This window comes from Paecilomyces variotii (assembly GCF_004022145.1).
Source record: "Paecilomyces variotii strain CBS 101075 chromosome Unknown C8Q69scaffold_7, whole genome shotgun sequence".
NCBI lineage: Eukaryota > Fungi > Ascomycota > Eurotiomycetes > Eurotiales > Thermoascaceae > Paecilomyces > Paecilomyces variotii.
In genome coordinates this window covers 246,429-267,673 of record NW_021167146.1, presented here as the reverse complement: position 1 = coordinate 267,673, position 21,245 = coordinate 246,429, and the positions used below count along the sequence as shown (strand labels likewise).

General features: G+C 49.0%; 7 protein-coding genes and 1 non-coding gene across 8 annotated transcripts; 3 read left to right on the top strand and 5 right to left on the bottom strand.

Moving 5' to 3' along the window:
* Nucleotides 1-2: 2 nt before the first annotated feature.
* C8Q69DRAFT_419036 (DUF895 domain membrane protein) lies at nucleotides 3-1,898 on the bottom strand. Its single transcript, XM_028628370.1, has 2 exons — nucleotides 348-1,898; nucleotides 3-266 (listed from the first exon to the last, which is right to left on the bottom strand). The coding sequence occupies exons 1-2, from the start codon at nucleotides 1,594-1,596 to the stop codon at nucleotides 82-84; spliced, it is 1,434 nt and encodes a 477-aa protein (XP_028484013.1). The 5' UTR covers nucleotides 1,597-1,898; the 3' UTR covers nucleotides 3-81.
* A 980-nt stretch (nucleotides 1,899-2,878) lies between these two features.
* C8Q69DRAFT_403866 (transcription initiation protein) lies at nucleotides 2,879-3,998 on the bottom strand (the record flags this gene model as incomplete). The annotated part of the gene is made up of 2 exons (XM_028628015.1): nucleotides 2,879-3,252; nucleotides 3,320-3,998. The coding sequence occupies 2 exons, from the start codon at nucleotides 3,996-3,998 to the stop codon at nucleotides 2,879-2,881; spliced, it is 1,053 nt and encodes a 350-aa protein (XP_028484012.1).
* A 555-nt stretch (nucleotides 3,999-4,553) lies between these two features.
* On the top strand, nucleotides 4,554-5,749 carry C8Q69DRAFT_521748 (ATP synthase complex subunit H-domain-containing protein; the record flags this gene model as incomplete). The annotated part of the gene is made up of 4 exons (XM_028633522.1): nucleotides 4,554-4,649; nucleotides 4,738-4,929; nucleotides 4,989-5,067; nucleotides 5,139-5,749. The coding sequence occupies 4 exons, from the start codon at nucleotides 4,554-4,556 to the stop codon at nucleotides 5,402-5,404; spliced, it is 633 nt and encodes a 210-aa protein (XP_028484011.1). The 3' UTR covers nucleotides 5,405-5,749.
* C8Q69DRAFT_290369 (hypothetical protein) lies at nucleotides 5,691-6,567 on the bottom strand. The gene is made up of 2 exons (XM_028627009.1): nucleotides 6,020-6,567; nucleotides 5,691-5,887 (listed from the first exon to the last, which is right to left on the bottom strand). Exons 1-2 carry the CDS (start codon nucleotides 6,449-6,451, stop codon nucleotides 5,861-5,863), a joined length of 459 nt encoding a protein of 152 aa, XP_028484010.1. The 5' UTR covers nucleotides 6,452-6,567; the 3' UTR covers nucleotides 5,691-5,860.
* Nucleotides 6,568-8,812: 2,245 nt separating this feature from the next.
* Nucleotides 8,813-12,347, top strand: C8Q69DRAFT_445310 (hypothetical protein; the record flags this gene model as incomplete). Its single annotated transcript, XM_028629057.1, has 3 exons — nucleotides 8,813-9,681; nucleotides 9,741-11,303; nucleotides 11,363-12,347. 3 exons carry the CDS (start codon nucleotides 8,813-8,815, stop codon nucleotides 12,345-12,347), a joined length of 3,417 nt encoding a protein of 1,138 aa, XP_028484009.1.
* Nucleotides 12,348-14,092: 1,745 nt separating this feature from the next.
* C8Q69DRAFT_487115 (PLC-like phosphodiesterase) lies at nucleotides 14,093-16,670 on the bottom strand (the record flags this gene model as incomplete). Its single annotated transcript, XM_028631957.1, has 6 exons — nucleotides 14,093-14,177; nucleotides 15,457-15,791; nucleotides 15,896-16,003; nucleotides 16,066-16,245; nucleotides 16,309-16,496; nucleotides 16,556-16,670. The coding sequence occupies 6 exons, from the start codon at nucleotides 16,668-16,670 to the stop codon at nucleotides 14,093-14,095; spliced, it is 1,011 nt and encodes a 336-aa protein (XP_028484008.1).
* C8Q69DRAFT_t96 lies at nucleotides 14,433-14,504 on the top strand. Its single transcript has one exon. It is a non-coding gene; the product is annotated as a tRNA-Glu (tRNA).
* A 2,561-nt stretch (nucleotides 16,671-19,231) lies between the features above and the next one.
* C8Q69DRAFT_507743 (hypothetical protein) lies at nucleotides 19,232-19,962 on the bottom strand (the record flags this gene model as incomplete). Its single annotated transcript, XM_028632915.1, has 2 exons — nucleotides 19,232-19,825; nucleotides 19,894-19,962. The coding sequence occupies 2 exons, from the start codon at nucleotides 19,960-19,962 to the stop codon at nucleotides 19,232-19,234; spliced, it is 663 nt and encodes a 220-aa protein (XP_028484007.1).
* Nucleotides 19,963-21,245: the final 1,283 nt, after the last annotated feature.

Genomic DNA, 21,245 nt, shown 5'->3' with positions numbered 1-21,245 from the left:
ATCCTGAGATGTGGAATTCACATCACTGTATTCATTATAATCTGCTCTTGTGACATGTCGTCAAGCAACAGAGCCGTAGGACTATTGCTTAGCTGGATAAGAGGCCGTAGCGCGGTCGAGTGCATATTTCCCTACCACATCGGTGCTCACAACGACTTCACTTTCAAGAGCAGGGTCAATATCGGTCCTCAGAGTTTCCTTATCTTTTACCTCCTCATCTGGGACGTGTTCGTGAACGACTATCCACGTAGGAATTACACACAAACCTAGAAGGCGTCAGTTTTTTCGAAATATACTGGATGTCTTTGTCTTTCGCAGAAGAAGAAAAAGAAAGTAAAAGGACTTACCTAGTAAGATTGTGTTTACAGCCATTGGCACACGGCCACCATACCAGTTCCTCGAGTTGAGCCCGTAGGAAACAGCTTCACCAAAGCTCTCCTGGCCTCGAAGGATGCCGGTCAATCTAGTGAGCTCAGCGATATCTTGTGTTGTCGAGCCAATAACATAGTAGAGCCAGTTCTGCGCAGTCTGTTGCGCGAAACTCCACAGGAACAGCGCGAATGCGCCTTTCACAAAGCCTCGACTGGTGTAATCAAGCATTGGCGGATTGGCCGTGTATTGCTCCTGAATGATCCAGGCATAAATCCAAGTCGCGACATGTACCAAGATAACATAATACCAGCCATATGTGATACGCTTCTTTGGACTAACTCGCTTCCAATCGAGCCAGTGAGAGATAATCTGTGAGGCAAGTAGCGTCACAAAATCACCGACGAAAGCGATCAAAGCCCGTGCTCGTACACCGAAATAGTATGTTTCGAAATTGCTGGAATATTCGTTGAAGTATGCGGCCCAGAAGATCGGAAGCAACAGCACGACGTTGCGGTTTTTGCAGGTACGCCAGAGAGCCTTGAACTCTTCCTTCCATGACTCCTCGACTTGGATAATCACGGCAGATCCATCTGTCCGCTGCACTTTATCTGGAGGCGTCAGGAGTAAGGCAACCGGGACAGCCAAGCATTGAAGCACGATGAAGACGATATAGGTTGAGTATCCCACGCTGCCTTCGCCTTTGGCCTTGATGTTGAGGCCCAGCACAATGGCATTTCCGATAATAGGACCCATGGTCCGCCACCACACCCAAATATTGAGATATCTGGCCCTCTTTGAAGGCTCCGGGTATCCAATCGCAATAGCACCCTCGCTAGCCCAGAAGAGTCCGGCGGATATACCGCATGCCACTGAGCCTACCAGCACAAACCATACGTTTCCGAATCGATTATTCGTGTAAAGTCCAGCGGCATAAACGGGGTATCCGACCGCACCCAGTAGAAGAGTCCATTTCAAACCAATGCGATTTGCAATAGGTGCGCCAAGGATGCAGAAAAATCCCATGAGGGCAAAGACGAGCGCATTGGCAGCGTTGACCAGGAAAGGCTTTTCCTCACCACCTGCACCAAGCGAGTTCATTGCATTCCATAGACCTGGGGCGAGGAAGCCAACTGCTCCAATGACAGAGGCATTGAAGAGAGACGTCCGGTACCAGACTCGTTTGACCGGCGCTCTTCCTCCAGCACTACCTTCGATTTCAGCCATTTTCGCCAAGTTGGGCGGACAGTTTTGGCGATTGAGAGGAGGGTTGTCTGGGTAAGACGGGGAATAGTCTATAGGTCTTTACTACATTGCACAGCTCCTTGATTATATACAACATTTTCGAAGTAACATTTTCGCAGTCCTTTCTGATATATCCGACAAATAATTTCCCAATGAGGTAGGTGTAATATGGCCCTACACCGAAGGATCCACGTGCAAAGGCCAGAGCGGCGAAATAGAAGACATGGAAACGTTTCTCGCTGTCGTTGTCTGCCATTAAGTGTGAATGCTACTACTGTTGCAAGATATAGGGCATATGGCGACATCGTCAAACTAAAGCTCTGGGCAAATTGGCCGGCACTTTTCTATATCGGGACGACTAAGCTTCTTAGCGCATCGGATATTAGCGGCGAAGGCTTCTACTAAAGATTTACTCTAATGGCGATTGAAACGTCAATTTAAACGTCATGCTCTGGGATGTTCTGGCCGCTTATTCCATAATTTGAAATGGCGGGTCTTGGACTCTTTGAAACCCTCAAGTATATGGCATTGAGGACTATATATTAGAACATGCGCAGTCTAGAATTTCACGGAATATAGTTACAGATTGGTAGGATAGTTATGCAGCACCCAGCTTGAGATATACTATAGCAGTTTCTTTCCAATCCAGCAAGTCCTGGTGAGATTATTCTCTTTATGCCCAATTCTTCTTCTGCTAACTATAATTATAACATATAAGGGACAAAGCGGCACTTGGAGTATTAAAGTGGCGACATCTATCACGTGGCCTCAGTAGTAATAAGAGACGGATTAGCATCTATGGGCCTGCCTACGTTCTCTTCGTCTATATCTAGTGGACATTGGGCACTGAATGCATTGGATTCTTCTATCGCCTTAGTGTATTATACAATGAAATACAGATCACGTATGCTATCTTCAGATTTAGCTAACCCATGGAGGGCATGTCCAGACTAGCACGAGGCTGGCCCTGCGGTAGCAGGGGATATGATTCCGCTTTCGAGACTCGCAAGGGCAAGATCTCTACCCAGGATTGGCCCAATGCAGGTGCAGATTTCACTCCACGCAAAGCTGATTCTGTTTTAAGACAAGACAAAAACTGAAGACAGAGATGGGACAATTTCCCGTCATGCACAAATCTTCTTCTTTTTTGGGGGGGGCGCCAGGTTTTCACCGTCGCTTTGAGGACTTAACATCAGGACAAGTCTCCGCATTTTCACACGGATATCCTTACACCACAAGACTGTTTTGCGATGACGGAAACATCTCAGCTGGGAGGAAGGTTCTTCATGTCTCCCTTACCGTCTTTGATCCAGTTAGGGTCAATCAGGCGTTCCCTCTCGGCATAGAGTTGCTTGTAGGCACCACGGATAGTGCCATCGCTAACGTGTGCCACCTGAGAGATCTCCTTTGCTGTCTTGCCCTGGCCCATAAGATATGATGCCATGTATATGCAAGCAGCAACAATCGACAGAGGAGAGCGTCCGGCGAGGTCTCCCATCGTGGTGACGCGGTCAGACAACGCGGACGAGACGTTGGTGACTTGGAACGGAAGATCCAACAAGTTGCAGAAACGGTTGCACAGATCACTCGGCTTCGTCGAGGTGGTTGCAGTGTAGGTCTCATTCGGATCAGGAACACCTTCACCGTTGAAAATAAATGTTTAGTATGCCTGAAATTATCAACGACAGTGACATGGCCAACTCACCTCCATTAGAAACAACAGAGTTGATCCTCTCCAAGTTCTGTGCCGTAAAGAATTTCTCCAGTGCCTTGTAGATTCTGCCAATCTCCTTCCTGGTGACCTTGGTCACAGCAAAGATCTCGGTAAACGTCCGAGGCACCTTGCACTGACGGCAGGCAATGAAGATGCAACCAGCGATGATCACGTCCTGCGATTTTCCCTTGAAGGCTTTCGCATCATCCACAATTTTAAACAGGTACTTCGCCGTATCGGCCACGTTCTTCTGGATATTGAAACCGTCGCAGAGGGCACCAATCTCCTTGTAAGCTGCCAAGAGTGACTTGTTGGTCTTCTCACTGGACTGCTTGTTCTGGGCACGGTACAGCTGCCGAGACTGACCGGAAGCTCCACCGGCGATCTGAGTCTCAAGTTGGTTTCCGTTCAAAAGCGGGTTTGCTGCATCTCCAACACGAGAAGGATCGTCATTGTTCTGGTCATCATTGGAGAAGGTACGCCACTCAGAGTGCATATCTATCTCACGGTCCGCAAGGACCAACCCACAGGAGCCGCAGACTGTCTCATGCGAGTCGGGGAACTCCAGATTGGGTGGCACTTCTTTACATTCAGGACAGATGAGGTGATTGGAGAGGTTTTTCCTCCATGGCGTTTGATCCGCCCTCGCTCCTGGTGCCACAGTCGCCATTTTGCTCGGTTTCTTTTTTGTCAAAAATCGCTCTTGCTGACGCCTTCTGATCTTCTTGTGAGAAACTCTGAGATTATGTTTCGAAGCGCAAACACGAATAAACAGCGGCGAATACAGCTTGGCGGCTGTATTCGAACGGGGAAAGGGGGGGCTCTAGGGAGTGGAGTCTAAGAGCCAGAGTAAAGAGATAGTAAGCTGGCTGTAGCGCGTCTCGAGCCTGGCCTCTTATGCCACTGCTGTCAGCAACGATGTTAGCACTGTAGTCCACATATATTGATTGAGCAAATCTGAGAGATCGGTGGATATGAGGTCTTGGAAAGGCGGAGATGACCGTGCTATCGCCTCATAACTGTCCAGCAGCTTGAGGACTACCCATCAAACCCACAGAGGGCCGAAGCCGGACGGTGCTTTACCTTTCCAAGACGAGTTCGCCGATGAGGATGCCTTCACCAGCGTGTCGAAACCACAAAGCCTCGAGATTCTAAACGAGCGGAGAAAGCCCCGAGCCTGACTTGTCCGACCGCGATGAACCAGTCAAGGTCTCCGTAAGACGAGATGCGCAAGCGGATTAGTCTCACGAAAGGGGTCGCAGAACCGTGTCAGGACACAGCTGCCAGCGAGATCGAGCGGAGTCGAGTCGAGCACAGCAACGTGGGTGACGGGGTTCGATGACAAGAGGCTTGTGGGTTGTAAGAAGGTCGAAGGCTGGGGGTTCTGACGAGGCTGACAAGAGTTGAAGAGCGGCGAAGGCAGTCGAAAGAGTAAGAGTTGGCTGGCAGAGCCGCAGCTGAGTCAGCCAGCGCCAAGCCCTCCTGCCCGGCCAAAGTCGACAGTGCAAGAAACCCGTCCAACTTCACGGAAGAAGCATCCTCTGCCACTTCACGACGTCCACACCACCGCCGCGATGATGTCCCAGTCCCTCAGAGCTTCGGTAAGACTGCTTTCCCTGACGCTGCCGTGCCATTGACCCCGTCATTGACCCTCTACCAGCGCTCTCTCCTCACCCGCGTCAGCCGGCAGCAGGTCTCTGTCGCCCGCCGGACCTTCCTTACATCCGCCGCTCGTCAGGGTACGTGGTCACAATCGCTCCCTTCCTAGCATATCTGTTGTTTATCGTCCACTAAACCGATCTATTTGCAGCCGACCCCGTCCAGGACCTGTACCTGCGTGAGCTCCGCGCCTACAAGCCCGCTCCCATCAAGCCCGGTGATGCGGAAGCCCACGTTCAGAAGTTCTCCGCTCCCAAGCCGCCCCCATCGCCTGAGGAGGCCAACATCGCCAACGAGCTGAAGGACTACGAGGCCCAGCAGGTTGAGGTTGAGGGCCAGGCTGCCGCTGGTGAGGCCGCCCCCGTTGAGGAGAGCTGGTTCGAGGAGGACGAGGAGCCGGCTGCCGCCGCTCACTAAGCTATGAGAGAAAATGTTTGGACGCATGAAATGGGCTTGATGGGCTTTACGTGAACTGACGTGGTCCCCGAGTCGTGTGTCCATGGGGAGCTTGTAAAATAGACCTGCTTCGAACATTTTGCGGCTGCCTTTACAATACCAATATCATTGTGACATCTTTCAAATCCTGTGTTTCAACCCGTGAGACCTCAAGACTCTACGTCCCAGATGGTCATGATAGGCTCGTAATATATCGTGCCTCGCAAGCTGTCGCTATTGCGCGGACTCTGAGACTCTGGTATTGAATCACCGTTATCAGGTATCAGGTCCTGTAGAGTATAGCCATATCTCCTCAGGATAGTGTGTATAGGACATGTGACTTTTGGTCACTCTGTAGTTCTAGCACTGGTGCTTTATCCACTGCCTTTTCTTATCATAGCTGTGGCAACCTCCATCCGATACACTGGAGAAATGGTATCACGTTCCCGAAAACTGCACATTTTCCTATTCCTCCGTACACACTTAGATCCAGGCACAGAAGTGGTTCGAGTAACGAAGTAATAATCCACAGGTTACATTTTACTCATAGAACTTCTATGATTCCTGAAATCGGTCAGAAGAGTGGGATAGACGAACCTGCCAATGACGGTTTTGGGGCCATGCGGATGTTGCACAGCCGCTATCCGGCTGGAGTGAGACCTGGGGACACGAGAAACTGTGGGGAAGAGCATGGGTTGGCAGTTGGCAGTTGGCAGTCGGCAAGTCTTCTCTCCGTCCAGTTCCGTACCCGGTACCTGCCCGGGTTGGGAGAGGAATAGGAAAGGTAAGAGACAATATAATAATAATCTGTGTGAAGTTCTGGATACTTCGCATGCGAGAGATCGGAGCTTCAAGGGTGCGAGGCTGTGACAGGCTAGGTGAGCATGCGTTGTATGGCGTGCGGGATATGTATATCCATATATATAAATAGACGGATAGCGACCGGATACAGTGCCTCCGGAGTCCCAAGGGAGGGTTGGAATGTGCGAATGCCATCTGGCACAACAGCGGGCATTTTGATGTCGTCATCAAGAGACGCCCGTAATACGACGGTGACAAAAGTTGATTGATTCTGCCCTACGTGCACAGTGACTATAGTACATAAATCCTGCATCCGAGGAGGGTCAATAATATCACATCCACGATACCGATGAGGCTCACTCGGATCGGACGGAGGCCGGAGTAGGGTCGAAGTGACGGACCGAGATTGATGAACCCACGGGGAAGTCTCTAGAAGAAAGTTTGAACAAGGGGAATAATGCTAATGTGACAGACACAACGTGGGATGGTGTCGAACCGCAGGGCGATGCTCTTCCCAAGTTCCCAACCTTTGCGCCCACTTCAAGTTGCTGATGAGTGTCAGATCTGTTTCTCTGGAAGCGGGCACCTTTGACACTTTCTTTTTATTTTCATTTAATTCATCGGCATCATTGCTGTAAACTCCAACCACCAAACCTTGGGAGTTGCCGGGACACTGCGTCATTCACAGCCACGAGAATTTGAGTGTGGCGCAGCCAGATCTGAACCATATAATGATAGCAAGTCTGATTCGGAGAAACGGGTAGATATGGAACAATAACAAGTAATAACGAACGAGAAAAACAACGATACCTATTTACCGTGTCTGTTCCAAGATCGGAAATTTTGAGTTCATCCAACGTATTGCGCTGTAGCTATACAAACCTAAAGCAAGCTACTCACGAAGTTTAGCGACGGGTGTCACGATACAGTAGCTGCAAGCTGCACGCAGGGATTCTTTGGCTTCATGCACAATTCTAGCGAGTATGGTATAGCGCTAAGGCGATGCTGTATCTGAAGGCCGGCGAATCGTGTCGATCATGATGGCCAGATAAGTGTGCAGGAAGTAGTGCTTCGATTAGCCTCTGTGCTTCTGAGCTTTTTTCTCTTTTCTTCTTTCCTTATTTGGCTCTGCTCGTTTTGCATTGCCCTGAGCTGGAGGCTGTGGACGTCGTGTGGAAATTCCGCGCCGACCAACCTTGGGCGTTATCTGAAACAAGCCGCATGACTGACCCAGGGAACTGTTGCGGTCAAGTCATGTTTTCGCCCCCTTTGATGAAGACGAGAAGAGGCTTCAAGTATTAGGGATGACGACAGTGTTGATAAGCACTCAGCACTAGGAGATCCGTTAGTTTTGGTTGTTTTCTCCCTCTCGATTTTGCCTCTGCAAGAATGTGCCAGAGCCGTCCGTAGTTCTGTACCCGGATCCACCGGTGGACAACACTGGTTCTCAGCTATCCTCGCCGTCAGGACGTTAGTTTCTCCAGATAGCAACAGTAGTTTGTCCATGCGGCTTGTAGATGTCCCACTCAGCGAACGGAACAGCAGCACGGAGGGCCGGTCGAGCGAAGGGGGGCGCGGTCGTGGACCTGCTGGAGGGACGCAGGCTACGGTGTATCAGTTAGTTCAGACTGCTAAGTATGTGTTCTGGAACTAGCGAGAGGGAAACGAGCTCGAAATGCCCTATCTACTGGACTGTCGCTAGTGACGACGGGGCAGAAGAGAGTTCGAAGCTCAGAGAGGTGGAAAGGGAGAAGAGCGGCTCCCGTCAGAGAGATCGAGCGGTTTAGTCAAAGTGCCGGTCTCCATCGGCATCCACCCGTGATACTTACTCGGCGTCATTCGATATATGTAACTCTCTCTCTCTCTCTCGCAGTGCTCCAAGCTGCTGGTTAACTAACTAACTAACTAACTAACTATCAACAATCGCTCAGCTCCCTTGCCTCTGTTGTCGTCAAACAATTTCTCACCCCCCTTTCCCCTCCCCCTTCCCCTTCTCAGCTTCCCGCACCGCCAAGGGTATCATCCCCGTCCTGCGATCATCTATCGTCCTTCGTTCAGATCAGCGGCTGCCCTTTGCATTGCGACCCCCCGTGCACTCGCTCCTTCAGCGCGTCTCCTGCCAACAAACACTCTTCCTCCCCTCCCCAACCACCAGACTAGACGAAGGCAACCTTGGTCGACCGTCATCATCCATTGTTGGCTCCTGGTTGAGGCTTCATTACACGGTTCCATTGTGCCTGTGCGTCTGGGCAGAACCATTCTGCATCTGTTCCAGGGGACGCTTGCCCGGCCACGCTGTATCAGGATTCAAGGGCTGGTCCATTTGAAGATCTAGCTGCCGCGACTGTCTGGTATCCCGTCACCAGCGCGACGTGCTCTTCACGTCACCCGGTTCGAGTTCAATGTTCCCCGGAGGTCATCATAGTTGCTAGATGCGTTGACCCTTGCGGCGCTCAGCTGAACACGCGCTCGTGGGGGGCTGGCCTCTCCAGACGATTGACACAAATGGCTCACTGTTCGGGGGACGTCCACGTTCCCCTCCCCTCATTGCCTTCCTCCGACCCATTGGCGCGAGAGTCGTCGGTCATCATGTCCCAACCGCCTCCGGAGACGACCCCGGAGGACACTTCGTCCTTCCTACACCGTTCAGCCAGCTACAATCACCTACCCGATGTCCAGGTCGACCAAGAATCGACGGACATGAAACGGACCTTCTCAGACGTCAATCTGGCTGCTCTCAAGGATTCACCCTCCAAGGAGAGCGTCGAGACGGAGAAGGCGATCCTGCGGCGGGCTTCTCAGCGGACCGCAAATGGACGGCCCAAGATCGCAGTATCCCAGTTTACACTGTCCGCGGAGGAATTGAAAGGTGCCACCGGGGTCAATATTGAAGACGCAGCCACGGACCCCGTTCCGGAGACGAAGCCGCCTGAACCGGTAGTACGGCCTTCTCGGGTTCGTTCTATGTCGGGCAGACTGGCAACATTGGCTCGAAAATCATGGATCTCGACATCCTCTTCCTCCCGCTCTCCGTCTCCGACGAAGGACACCAAACTCAAGGGGATGCCGCTGAATGAACCGTCGCCGGTTAGACAGCAGGATCCGTCATCATTGAAAGCTCCTCCGGTCCCCGAGATCCGAGAAGATATCATCAGCAAGCCAGCTCCAGCGGAGCCTGGACGGAGGAGATCAGTACTGAGGAGGGGTCGACGACCATTGAGCGCGCTAGTGTCAAGAAGCAAGAATGACACCCTCACTATCCGCCCAATCCCATCTTCAACCTCGCTACGCAGCAAGACGTCCTTTGATCGGCTCGCCTCATCTGTGAATATTTCAACGCCCGTATTGCCTCCAGTGCCAAAGGCTCCGGCACTAGCTCCCACAGCTGGCATGGATCCGCCGCGCAAGAAGGACGAACTGTGGGGTGTCTTCAGAGGCCTGGAGGGCGATTACCAGAAGTACGTATGGGCGGGGATCCAATTATAGTGTCAAGTGGCTGACAAAAAGAGATATACAGGTTTCAGTCGAAGTCTAGTTCTCTTAAAGCGAACGTGCTGCGGTCGTCGCTGCTACCCTTCCTCCACCGTTACAGCAATCATGCGTCATGTAAGACATTGCGGCCAGAAGATCTCGACCGTCGAGTAAATATTCTGAACAAGTGGTGGACCGGACTACTGGAGATGCTCAATGGGAGGAATAATCAATCCATATCGGGGACGGATCGACCGGTTTACCTCGAAGCTGTTGCGGGTATCATGACACGGCCCGAGTGGAGAATTGCCTTTGCTGTATCTCAGTCCTGGCCTCCTGTCTCGCAGAGGTCCTCTACGGCGAGCTCTGACTGCTCAAGGGGGTCTACCGGGTCTGATTTCCTGGTCGAATCGATCCACCACAATATTCGAAACATCTTCACCCAGAACCTATTGTCCCAGATGGCATTTGTCGTCGAGCGGATGTCCATGAGACACGCACCTGCCAGTTTGGTGTCGTTTTGCGGTAAAGCCTGCGCGTACGCTTTTTTCTTCTGTCCTGGTATCGCAGATATTCTAGTCCGACTCTGGAACACACCGCCGGATGTGCTCCGGCGCGTGCTGGCCGAGTCCGCGGTGTACAGAGGGTTGGACACCCGTACTGTCGCGGGTGACCTAGCCTTGTGCTTCCCACCAGCCATCAGAGCGTTATCGTTTTCGGGACATGCAGCTATGATTCGGTATCTACGTCAAAAGCCAAACGTTCCCTTGAGTGCCTCTCGCATCCCATGGAATGGGCCTTGGATGTCTCGCTGGTCTGGCCGGGATACAGATCTTTTTTTTGTCTTCGTCAAGTATTTCCATGTACTTTTCTCAGAATTCGTTCCCGGGAATCTGGAAAAAGACAAAAGGATTCTGGCTCCAGGGTTATTGTCAGTCCACGGACAGCTGCTGGTCGTCCTGGAGGATACCCTGTATAAGCAGTCTATTCCACAGATGCCCGAGAACCCGCACGCCGTCGCCTCTGTTACTTTCGACGACTTTATGGAGGGCCCTGATGCATCTGCCTCTGCAATGCCCTTGGGAGTAGCCAACTGTCATCGCTCGATGGCCGAAAACCGATTGATAATTCTCCTCCGGGACTTGTTGTCCGAGTCTTCAGCAGAACCCTGTGCTGCTCGGCAACTGTATGCAGAGTCTTTCTGCAGTATCATGAAAGCAGCAGCCCGCAAAGTCTCGCGCTTTGACCACAACGCCTGTTTCGTCCTGTGTGATTTCCTGGAAGAAGTCGGTTCTATCTTCGTTCGCTTCTCTCAGTTTATACAGACTGAACTATTTGACTGGGACTTCTGGTTGGATGTGTGTAGACAGATGATGAAGAGTCATAATTCCCTCACCGAGGTCCGAGTCTTTTCATTCTTCTTTTGTATTTGGAATACTTTGACGAGCTGCGAAGAGCGGAAAGGCGATCTCTGTCACGGCATACTTCTGAACGAAAATTACTTCTACCATTACTTTAATCACTGGAGCCCGATGGTCCGCTCTTATTTCCATCGCCTTATATGCTGGAGGGTGGCTCGTTATAATGGAGATCGCTCTCCAATGGATTCGTGAGTTTCTCTTACTTGCCAGATCAGACCGTGTATCCACTTCTAACACTTGATCACAGAAGCATATATGAGGCGCTTGCAGATAGACTGGAGCAGATCTGGGCGTACTATCTTACTTTCCAGTCACGAGCTGAGAAGGAGCTCAGTGCTCCTTTATCGTCTGCTCCTTGCAGTCCGGCCCCTGGCCGGAGAATAATCATAATACGAAGCGACAATCTGCCTTCTCCCCCTAGCCTCTTTGTTTCCTTTGACCGTGTCGTTCCCCCACCTTCATCGGTGCAGCCTACAGCTTACCGAAACCATAGCAGTCTCAAACTACATACGAACGAGCCCCCAGCGGAACCAGCACCCGCCCCCAAGAAAAGATGGAGTATACTGCGGACGATGTTCGGTTCGCCTGCAAATCCGAAGCCGGGTGAAGTTACGCCTCCTGGGAGCGCTTGCGACGAGCTAGAATCACATACAGCCGACGAAGGGTCGAGTGGCCCCGGTAGCAAACGCGACTCCGAAGACAAAAGCCAGCCACAAGCTGCCCCTGCCATTCGCCGTCCGCGCACGCCGCATCAGCAATTTTGCTTTCGATTTTCTCTTGAGTGGCTAGACCGCCCGCAATGGCCTAGCAAGAACAAACGTCTCTTTCCCCCCCGCTTGCCTGTTGCCACTCAGTTACATCTCCAAGGTTGCCGGTCTATGTCTCGTCATCCCTCCACCGATTCGGTCTCTGATCTTGACTCGGATTCGGAGTCCAGGTCTGCTCGAGCATCTGGTTCCGAGACAGGTTCCGACGACCGATCGGCGAGACAAGACCACCAGCATCTCGGAAGGCAGCAAGTTAAGGGACCGGAACGGCCAACCAAAGAAGAACTCCTCCGGCCGCGGAACGAAACTCTCGTCGCTAGCAAGTATGCAGGACGTGCACTTGCGGAGTGGGCACAGGTCGTGTCTGAGTGTGACAGTTTCTTTGAGAGGAGACGCGACGAAGGCGTCCCATGCGACCGCCTCGTGGAGACACCAATCCTCGGTGTGGAAAGCTTTCGAAAGTGAACATGGATCATCTCTCCCAAGATATACCCTTTCGCGCTAGCGGTCAATGGATTCTTGAGCGGGGCAGGAAGGTCCCGTTTGTTTATTACAGACATACATTTTTCAATTTCTAAAATTCCCTTCTATCAAAGGCGTTGGGGTGGGAGTCTGAATCATCTATATACGTGATCATCTATGGCGTCCGGTGGTCTCTTATCTTTTGCTTTCAATGTCTTTTTTCCCACTTCCCTCCTCTTGGAATTGGAGGCTGCTCGGATTCGGTATTGCGCTATTTCACGCGTTCAATAATGACCTCTGTATATACCATCGGTGACGGGCGTTTTCTTTTTCCAGGGTTTGACCCGCTGTATGGTCTGGTGTTTTGAGTAGGCATTGCTGTTCGGACCGAGCTGGGATACTGTCGCCTACAAACTATGCATGATGCTTGTCGATCATGATATCTATATTTATCCTTTCGTAGGGCTTCTCTGCTAAGCGTGCCTGTCGGGTAAGTAAGATTAACCCATTATCGATGCTGGATGCTGCTGCATCTCCTCTCCCGAAAGTGCGTTGGAGCTTTTTGACGCGACGTGGGCAAACTCCATGCTAGCGTCGCTGCGCAATGCAATCGATGATCGAGCGTAGAAACTCAACCAGTAGAATCGTTTGGCACTATCGCGTGCGCCGATGCGAGGAGGGGTCCCCATCTAATATACATATGGGATGGTGGAAGGATAGCTCTTTCTAGATAACACAAACCAGATGAAATGTCCGAGCGTCCTTTTTACCGCGCATTCCGCTGTTATCCCGACTGGGCTCACGGGCCGAGCTATAATTCTCTTTTGCCGCCACGGCTGGTAGCCTCATGGGCCGACTTAGACTGGTATCTGATAGACGTTGCCGTCATGGAGGGGCCGGTCAGGAGCGAAAAGACGTACTAGTCTAACCTCCAAAGTGGGCATATGCCCTCGGATTTAAGAACGGCCTCCATCTTACCGGTCGTCGTTGACGGCCGTTTCGAAATGGGATAAAGAAGCAGCAACTGACAGAAATGAATGAGTTAGCAGTATCTAGATTCCAGCGGTGCTCTATCATTTTCACTGCTATCACTGACATGTTTGGTGGCGAGGATCGCCACCCTTTCTGTCTATCAACAGATAAGACATCTTCAACTGCTTCCATCCCCTCATCCGAGTCGGAAAGAACTAGCATGACCATGCATACTGGTAGAAACTTTAGTTGCCTGTCTCTCTTGGGTCTTTCGCATGAACCACACCGCAGACATCAACATGGCGGTATAATTCCAAGTTGTCAAACTTGAAGGAAGCGATGCATGGTGCATGATCTACGGTCTTCGTGGATAATCGCGCAATCCACAACCTGAACCAGGTAAAACGGCCTACAGAAGCCTCATGTAGATTAGATAGTCTGCAGTTGCAGCTGCGCCAGAGCTATTATAGAACCGGGTATAAGAAGGGAGGTGCAGTGCGGGCCATAGACTCCTATCCTCGCTATTTTGATAACGGATGAAGATCTTGGACACCGCTGCTGCGAGCCACGACAAAGCAGTAATGCAGGAAGAACACATAATGAAACCGTTGCACATACTGATGGGTCGTGTTAACCATGGGTTGACTGCATAAGTGAGTGCACTGACCTCGAGAGTAATTGTCGTGTATGTTTCAGACGATCCCATTGTTCTTGCATTTATCCGCTCTTTCTTCTTAGCGGATCTGGGACACTATATGCCGAGGACCCTTGAGCCTTTAATGCCTATAGAAGAGGGCAATTATTGAGAGGCTAACGCTCTGTGAGCGTTTTATATTGCGCCATCGTTGTACGGTATTTCGACTGCCCTGTTAGGTACAGACAGTAGAGAAAGATGCCGCGCAGAACAAGACAAGGGCACCTCAAATCGGAATAGATAGTGACTGTCACATGTAGATATGTTGCAGTTTATAGCGTAGATCATAGTTATAATATTTCTCCATAGAGCTACGGCATGCCGATCACGTTGCGGTCTCTTAAGCCTATCGGAGCACGGCCGGTGGGCTTCACTTAATAGCATTAGTATTCGCAAAGTGTCCAAGTCCTTCAACAAAAACATCCGATGTGGTGTAATGGCTAACATCGCTGTCTCTCACACAGCAGCTCGGGGTTCGATTCCCCGCATCGGAGTCATCGGAAATTTCTTTTTTTTCATCACCGCCATTCCTCTCTACATACTATCGCAAATATTCTTTTGTTTTGCATTTTTAAACGACTGTGGCCATTATAATCAAGGCTGTTTTTTTATAGAGTTCATGTTCATGCACTACCTATCTTTATCGAGAAAATTAGCTTTTGAGATGAAAATTGTCAGAATTCGTATCCCGATACGGTGCCACGTTATCGCAATTTATTATCTTGCTTAGGGGTTCAGCTACTAAACCTATGACCCGAACATCTCGAAGTATACACCCGGGACTTATGTGATCAATAGTTGTATAGATACTACATTAGCCCGTTCCTTCATAATATGATGAACATGCTTTGTTATTCGGAAAGACCTCGTCATTGTCAAATCCACTTCACACGGTAGTTCGAGGAAGTTTACTCTAGTAATGGCCATGTAAGATGCGGTCTTGTGGCGATGATGGTTATGCAAAATATGCAGGTGGCATGCTCTGCAAGATGCAATATACGCTGGAGGATGTTCTAGGTTTCTTTAAAAAGGAACTTTGGGCAAGTATCTTCATTGGTAGGAAGGGAGGAGCGATGGTCATGTGCAGGTAGTTGAGCTCAAGGGTTTAAGAAGCTGCCTGAGAACCTCAAAAAGAGAACCACATGAATGGGATCGCAATGGAGGTAAAGAGTATCATATTGTTTCTCATAAGCAAGTCAAAGAAACGTATCATCGAGTTCTATCTTCACCAGATCCAAGAGTGGATCAAAGAGCAACGTTAACTCGAAGCAAACATTAATTGCAAGGTATTGCGGATCGTCAAGCTTTCATAAATATAACTTTTTGTCTTTCCCATTCGTTTCGCGCGGCACAAACTTCTCCACAGGAGGGAAATATTTCAATTTGAAAAGCCACCCGAATAGAAGAACCACAGCCGACACAAGGAGCGACTCTAGTCGATCTGACATCGTGATTGGGTCCTTATCGGTACCTCCGCCATCCCAGTTATCGCAGATAGCCTTGAACACAGCAGGGTCATCCGTGATGACACCGTCTACGCCCTTGCGGATGCTCCAGCGCATTAGACTCGTCTTGTTGACCGTCCACACGAATACTAGGCGGTTCGCGGCTCGGGCTTCTTCAAGGAAATTGCGACCTAGTGGACCCATAAGGATCTTTTGGTTGACATTGAAAGAGACGTTGGGGATGGAGAGAAACTGGCGAGCGTAGGAAAGATCTATGCAAATCAACGCTATCGGATAATCTGGAAGATATTCTCTCGCAAGTGGTAGGTACTTTGCCTATACGATGCTGCTGTCAGAATGTGTTCAGGGTCCCATGGAGTCTGACTACTTTCTGGGGTTCCATTCGTCAATGGCATAAGATGGTGGTATTCTGTACTTACCGACCAGCATCCAAGCACGATTCGTTCACTCCACGGTTTCCGGCCTGGTGCAACTGCCGCTGCAGTTTCGGCGATTCGTCGCATAATCGTCTCCGGGTCATTGTCGATCTAAATCACGAGTAAGCAGGCACATACAAACAAGAAGAGTCATGGAAAATAAAGGGACTCACTTTGATATCCAGCAATAGCCAGATATCCTCCAGCCCCGGAGAGGCAAGATACTCAAGCAGATCTGATAATCTTGGCATGCTGTCGTATGGCTTCTCGAGCGTTCTCAGCGTACTGAGATACTCCCAGTCGCAATCGATCACGCGTTTGTCCACCCCAAAACAACGCTTCAAAGTAGCATCCTGGGGCCATCAAGGTTAGAGGACTTGTGAAGGTGTAGTTCAACGGGGATACGTCGTATGTACATGTGAGATTACTACAACTCCATCTTTCGACAAGTGCAAATCTGTCTCAATCGCGTGACTGCCTGCGTCTATGGCACCTCGGAATGCTCCCATGGTATTTTCTGGGAACTTGTTTTTGAATCCGCGATGTGCGATGATATGTGGGAGTTTCCGCCCACGCTTGTTGCTTGTCTTTGTTTCATAATTGGCTGGTAGATGAGGTCAACTCGGGCGCTGCAAAAGATAGGGGAGGATGATGAAAGCATACAGAGCGCCAGATGCTTGCGTTCCCTTAGCAGTGGGGTCTCCGGCGAGACAGGTTCTGTTGAATCCAATCCAAGAGAGGACGACATATTTTCCAGCAGCGGAGTATGTGCCTCCATCGTGGCCGTTGAGAACGATTGTTTAGATAGATATATGCGAAATCAAGTATCAGTAGAAAGGATGAGGATGGGAAGTAGTGATGTGATCTAAATGGCACTTCTAAGATAAGAAGCCTCGCCACAAACTTGGTACTTCGATGTGGGACTGTGCGGGGCTGTGCCTGTGCTGGCGCCTGGCGACTACTCGAGTAAGATTCTTAGACTGATGTTGATGATGTATGCTCGATCACCGCAGGTTGAGCATGGCGATGCAGAAACAGCGACCCACCGGGGTCGATTTAGTCCAGCCAGACAAGACAAACAAGTAGATACAGTTGACGAGAGCGTATGGTAGTGAAGAAGAACGATTTCAAGACGGGACAGGCTAAGTACCATATGTCTCCCCGCGACCAAGGGGCAGGAACCACTAATGTTTCGATATCCAGACGACCATAAGATGCCAACCTAGCTTCTCCAGGAGGGCAGATTCCAGCGCAGATGCTGATCGCGTCTGGAACAATACGTAATAATGTTCATCGAATATACCATACTGAGTCCTCTGCGATATGAATCATAAGGTCGGCTGCTTTGACGTCAAATGACACAGCAAGTGGAGAGTGTCGATAACTTATGGTATACGACCGTCGATGTATACCCGGTAAGGGGTTCAAGTTACTATCAAGTTGCTAACATAAACTCCCTATGAGAGCAGTCAAGCAATCAAGAGTAGAATAGGAGTTGAGAGGCATTCTAGAGGCTTATTCTCTGGTTCTAGAGTCCATCAGATGTTCATACCAAGCTGAGCTGATGCCAACGCGGATATCTCGGAGACGGTTGCTTAGCTTGCTTAGCGCGTGTCGGACTCGAGCGGATAACTGGAACTCCTGAGGAGACTGGTTGCATAGTTGTCATAACGACCTGCCGTAGTTATTATTAGAGGGATTTCGCAGCTCGTCCAGGCGTAGGAGGATAGTGGGGGGTAGGTTCCTTTAATAAGTAAAGCTTGACCCATTGATGGCGCTGAACTAGTAAGCAATTTTTGAAGCTTTTGAAAAACAATTACTGATTAATAATAGATTAATCATCAATAACTGAGCTGTCACTAACGTTAAGTAGGATTTTATCGCTAAAGGCTAATTACCTTAAATATTCCTATAAAAAGGGATAATTATAATGATTTTTTAAAAGGATATACTAATATTTATTATTTAGAATACTTTAGGAAGGTAAAATAAGCTTAAAAGGGGGGTTATTATACCAAATTCCTTGAATATCGCTGAATATTAGAGGTGCGGCGATCTAACATTATAAACTGACTTAATGTTGGCCTTAGGCTAGCAGTCTATACCAAATAAAGTATCCCTCTTTAGATGCAATGCTCCAACGACTGCCGTTCGGATGCTTCAAGATACGGCGTAAAACCAGACGCTAGAGGAAGTGGAGAACGGCGAACTATCCATAAGGGGTTGGCGTATTTTCATGCCAAGGCACGAACCTTCCCATATAAGGGATCCTACTGCTCCAAAATTACGCTGCGAAATCCCTCTATTTACTACTTTAGGGTAACTAGGTAAACAACTACATAGGAGTAAACTTCACATATCTGATCAAGACTCAAGCTATCAAACTAGAGGCTAGATAGCCCTGTCACTGGTGGTCCAAGGCAGCATTGACGATCCTCTGCTAAACATTCATTTTCGTCCCCTCGCTTCCACTAAGGTTTGCACTGATTGAGAGTGTGTTGTCCGTCAGAAGTGGCTTATTGAATCAAGTAGAAAAAGTCAAGTAGAAAAAATATCTCGAAACCTTTCACCGCTAACTAGAAATTGTATTGGAGAATAGATCTCTCAACTAGACATTAGGGGAGCCAGTGCATGAAACTCTATACCTGCAGGTATCGGCTAGGTGTACTCCAATTCCTAGTATAAAGGCATTCAGATTTGCCGTATCGAACAAACAGACGCAACTGGGGGCCCCTATTCTTCAATCTTTATGCATCGATGTAACATTCCAGATGTCGAAAATGGGTTGGCAATTTCCTGTAATAGGACAGGACTGCAAGATAAGGTCAGGGAACATGGTCACTGATTGCCTCTTCTTATGTTTCATATGCGTGATTATTGTTAAAAAGACATTAAAAAATATCGTTGAAATGAATATGGAATATTAAAAAACACCCAAAGGACGGTGCTGGTTTCTGTTCGGTTCATGCTTACGTGCACACGATCATATTCGCTCCTTTTTCTAGTACGATATTAGCTACATAATCGCATTATCCTCGGAGAAAGTAAGTGTTTTAATCTTGTCGAGTCAAGCTTGCAATCGGGGCCACAATCTATTAGCAGAAAACGAATATCATATCGTCGCTTGGCACTTCATTTGGGTCTGATATATCTCTGACAGTTACTTCTTTTCCAGGATGTACTTCACACAGGAGCAGATGGAGGAGATTCCGAAAATCAGGCGACAAACGATACCGAAATAGAAGTGCAAGCAAATGAAGTGCTAGATAGAGGTAGAACATCATCGAGACAGCCCCTTGTGTTATTGAAAGAGAGATCTTAGAATAGGTCGTCCTAGTACTAGCTACTGCAACGTCCCTGGTTCTGATGAGCCGGTATGATGCAAGAGTAACATTCGGCATGGTACATGTGATTGTACAGCAGACAATCATCCGGCCTCCTACACCTGTATGTCATGCAGTTCAGCGGGTTGGGGAGCTTGGGCGAGCCGGGGAACGGTAGAGGAGGAGGTTTATGTTTATGTCTTCCCTCTCCTCTGCTACTTAACGCCTTAGTGTTCGTGGATGTAGACTGTGAATTGTCCACTTCTCGCTGGTCGCCGTGCTTCGAATTCGGAGCCCATACTGGCATAGCGTCTTCGTCAGGATGCAAGAGCGCATTCTCGTCCGTAACGGTGCGGCCGTCCACACCCCTAAAGGTCTCCACCAGCTCTTTGTTTGTCTCGTCATCGTAGGAGAGGCTCCGGAGCATGCGGGTAATCTCGTCCGGACTGAGCTGCTTGTAAGAGACGACATTCCAGTCATCATCGAAGTTGCGCAGAACACCGTCAACTCCTAAGTGAAGGAGGCCACCGCGGTCATCTGTACCGTCGTCGTTGGTAGCTTGACTACTAACTGATGACCCAGTAGTGTTGGAAGCACCACCCGCGGTTGGCTATATCCATAACTGTCAGTAACTAAGCCTTGCATCCATCTGGATTTTAGGTGAGAGGAAGTGCATACGGTAGCTGATACCATGGAGAAGGCAGATAACCAGGCCGAAAGGATGAACAGGAAGGATATCATGGTCATTTTTATAACAGCGACTGATTTGTTTGACGATGATGATAAGAAGAGTCTCTTTTGCTATTAGATTGTTTATACGTCCAAATGCAAATAGTAAAAATAAGAAACTTCTGGAGCTTTATACAGGAAGAGGCGGCATTTGAACCTATGGAGACATAATCGACAAAGACAAAGAAAGTTTTGAGCTATCGAGTGGATTAGTTTTCCCTTGTGGATACTCAATCATCGAGGAAGCAGTTGTAGTAAACAGTTAGTGTCGATAGGTTCATCTCTGCAAAGTGCTGCTCAATGGCTTCTTTGTTTCTGTGACACATCGCCACCAACGCACGCAGAACAAAGAACGAATATGAGCAGCCATTTGTGTAATCTCATATATAGTCGAGAGTACGGTGGAGTAAACGAGATAAGGACAAAGCCATGAATCCGCGAGCTTCATTTCTTCCACCACACTTTTTCGGCGAAAAGTACGAGAAATAATCATGAGTCGATAACTGGATGTAACACAGCAGAGATCCTCAGTTGGTTTCTGAGAGGAACTTATGCGTTGAGGGGACATTCCGTGTCCTTGAGAATCTGAAAATTATAAACGTGTAAGCGGTATATATATAAGGTTGCTGATCATACCAGATGTTAAATAGGTACAATGCTATGGAGAGAGCATCAACGCTACCGGAAAATGGGATATGAGGAAGGGGATATCATTAGGTGAACCCTTCAAACGGTTAACATCTCATTTGTACGACATAAAACAAGATGAATATAGAATTATATAATTGAGCAGCAGGAGGTTATTATCGAGACGATACTCGAGCTAGGATAGACTCAGTAGTATAATAAGCGTTGGAGAGAAGAACTTCAGGTCACACAGAAAACATAGAGGAACTTCTGGTACTAAGAAGGTATATTTGTGTTACAGCATAAGATAACTAACAGTGGGGAAAGCCTCTTCGGTATTCATTTTCTCACTTCGTCTACTGAGAAGTGGCTGCAAACTTCAAAGGAGTGAGGAAAGGGCCCCCGGTTCTCTTTAATCTCATTCATTTGTCGACTAGTACTGTACGGTACCTGGGACATTATTATGACATGGACGATATATATTCGAGCAAAGCATAGGAACAGATTTACCGGAGAGAAAGCCGAGGCCCGAACAGCAACTTCAGCGGACGATGGGTCTTTATGGTCCACAATGGTTCGTCTTGAAATTATACGTTACTCCGTACTCCACGCAGGTTAATAGCCTAAATACCGAAGAACGCTGACAAAAATTAGTGTCCTTGAAAGCAGAACAT

Coding starts and splice junctions, on each gene's coding strand:
- C8Q69DRAFT_419036 (XM_028628370.1), bottom strand. CDS start 1,596: ATGGCTGAAATCGAAGGTAGTGCTGGAGGAAGAGCGCCGGTCAAACGA. Junction 267..347: donor TGTAAACACAATCTTACTAG/GTAAGTCCTTTT, acceptor GACGCCTTCTAG/GTTTGTGTGTAATTCCTACG.
- C8Q69DRAFT_290369 (XM_028627009.1), bottom strand. CDS start 6,451: ATGACGACATCAAAATGCCCGCTGTTGTGCCAGATGGCATTCGCACAT. Junction 5,888..6,019: donor CCCAAAACCGTCATTGGCAG/GTTCGTCTATCC, acceptor ACGGAGGAATAG/GAAAATGTGCAGTTTTCGGG.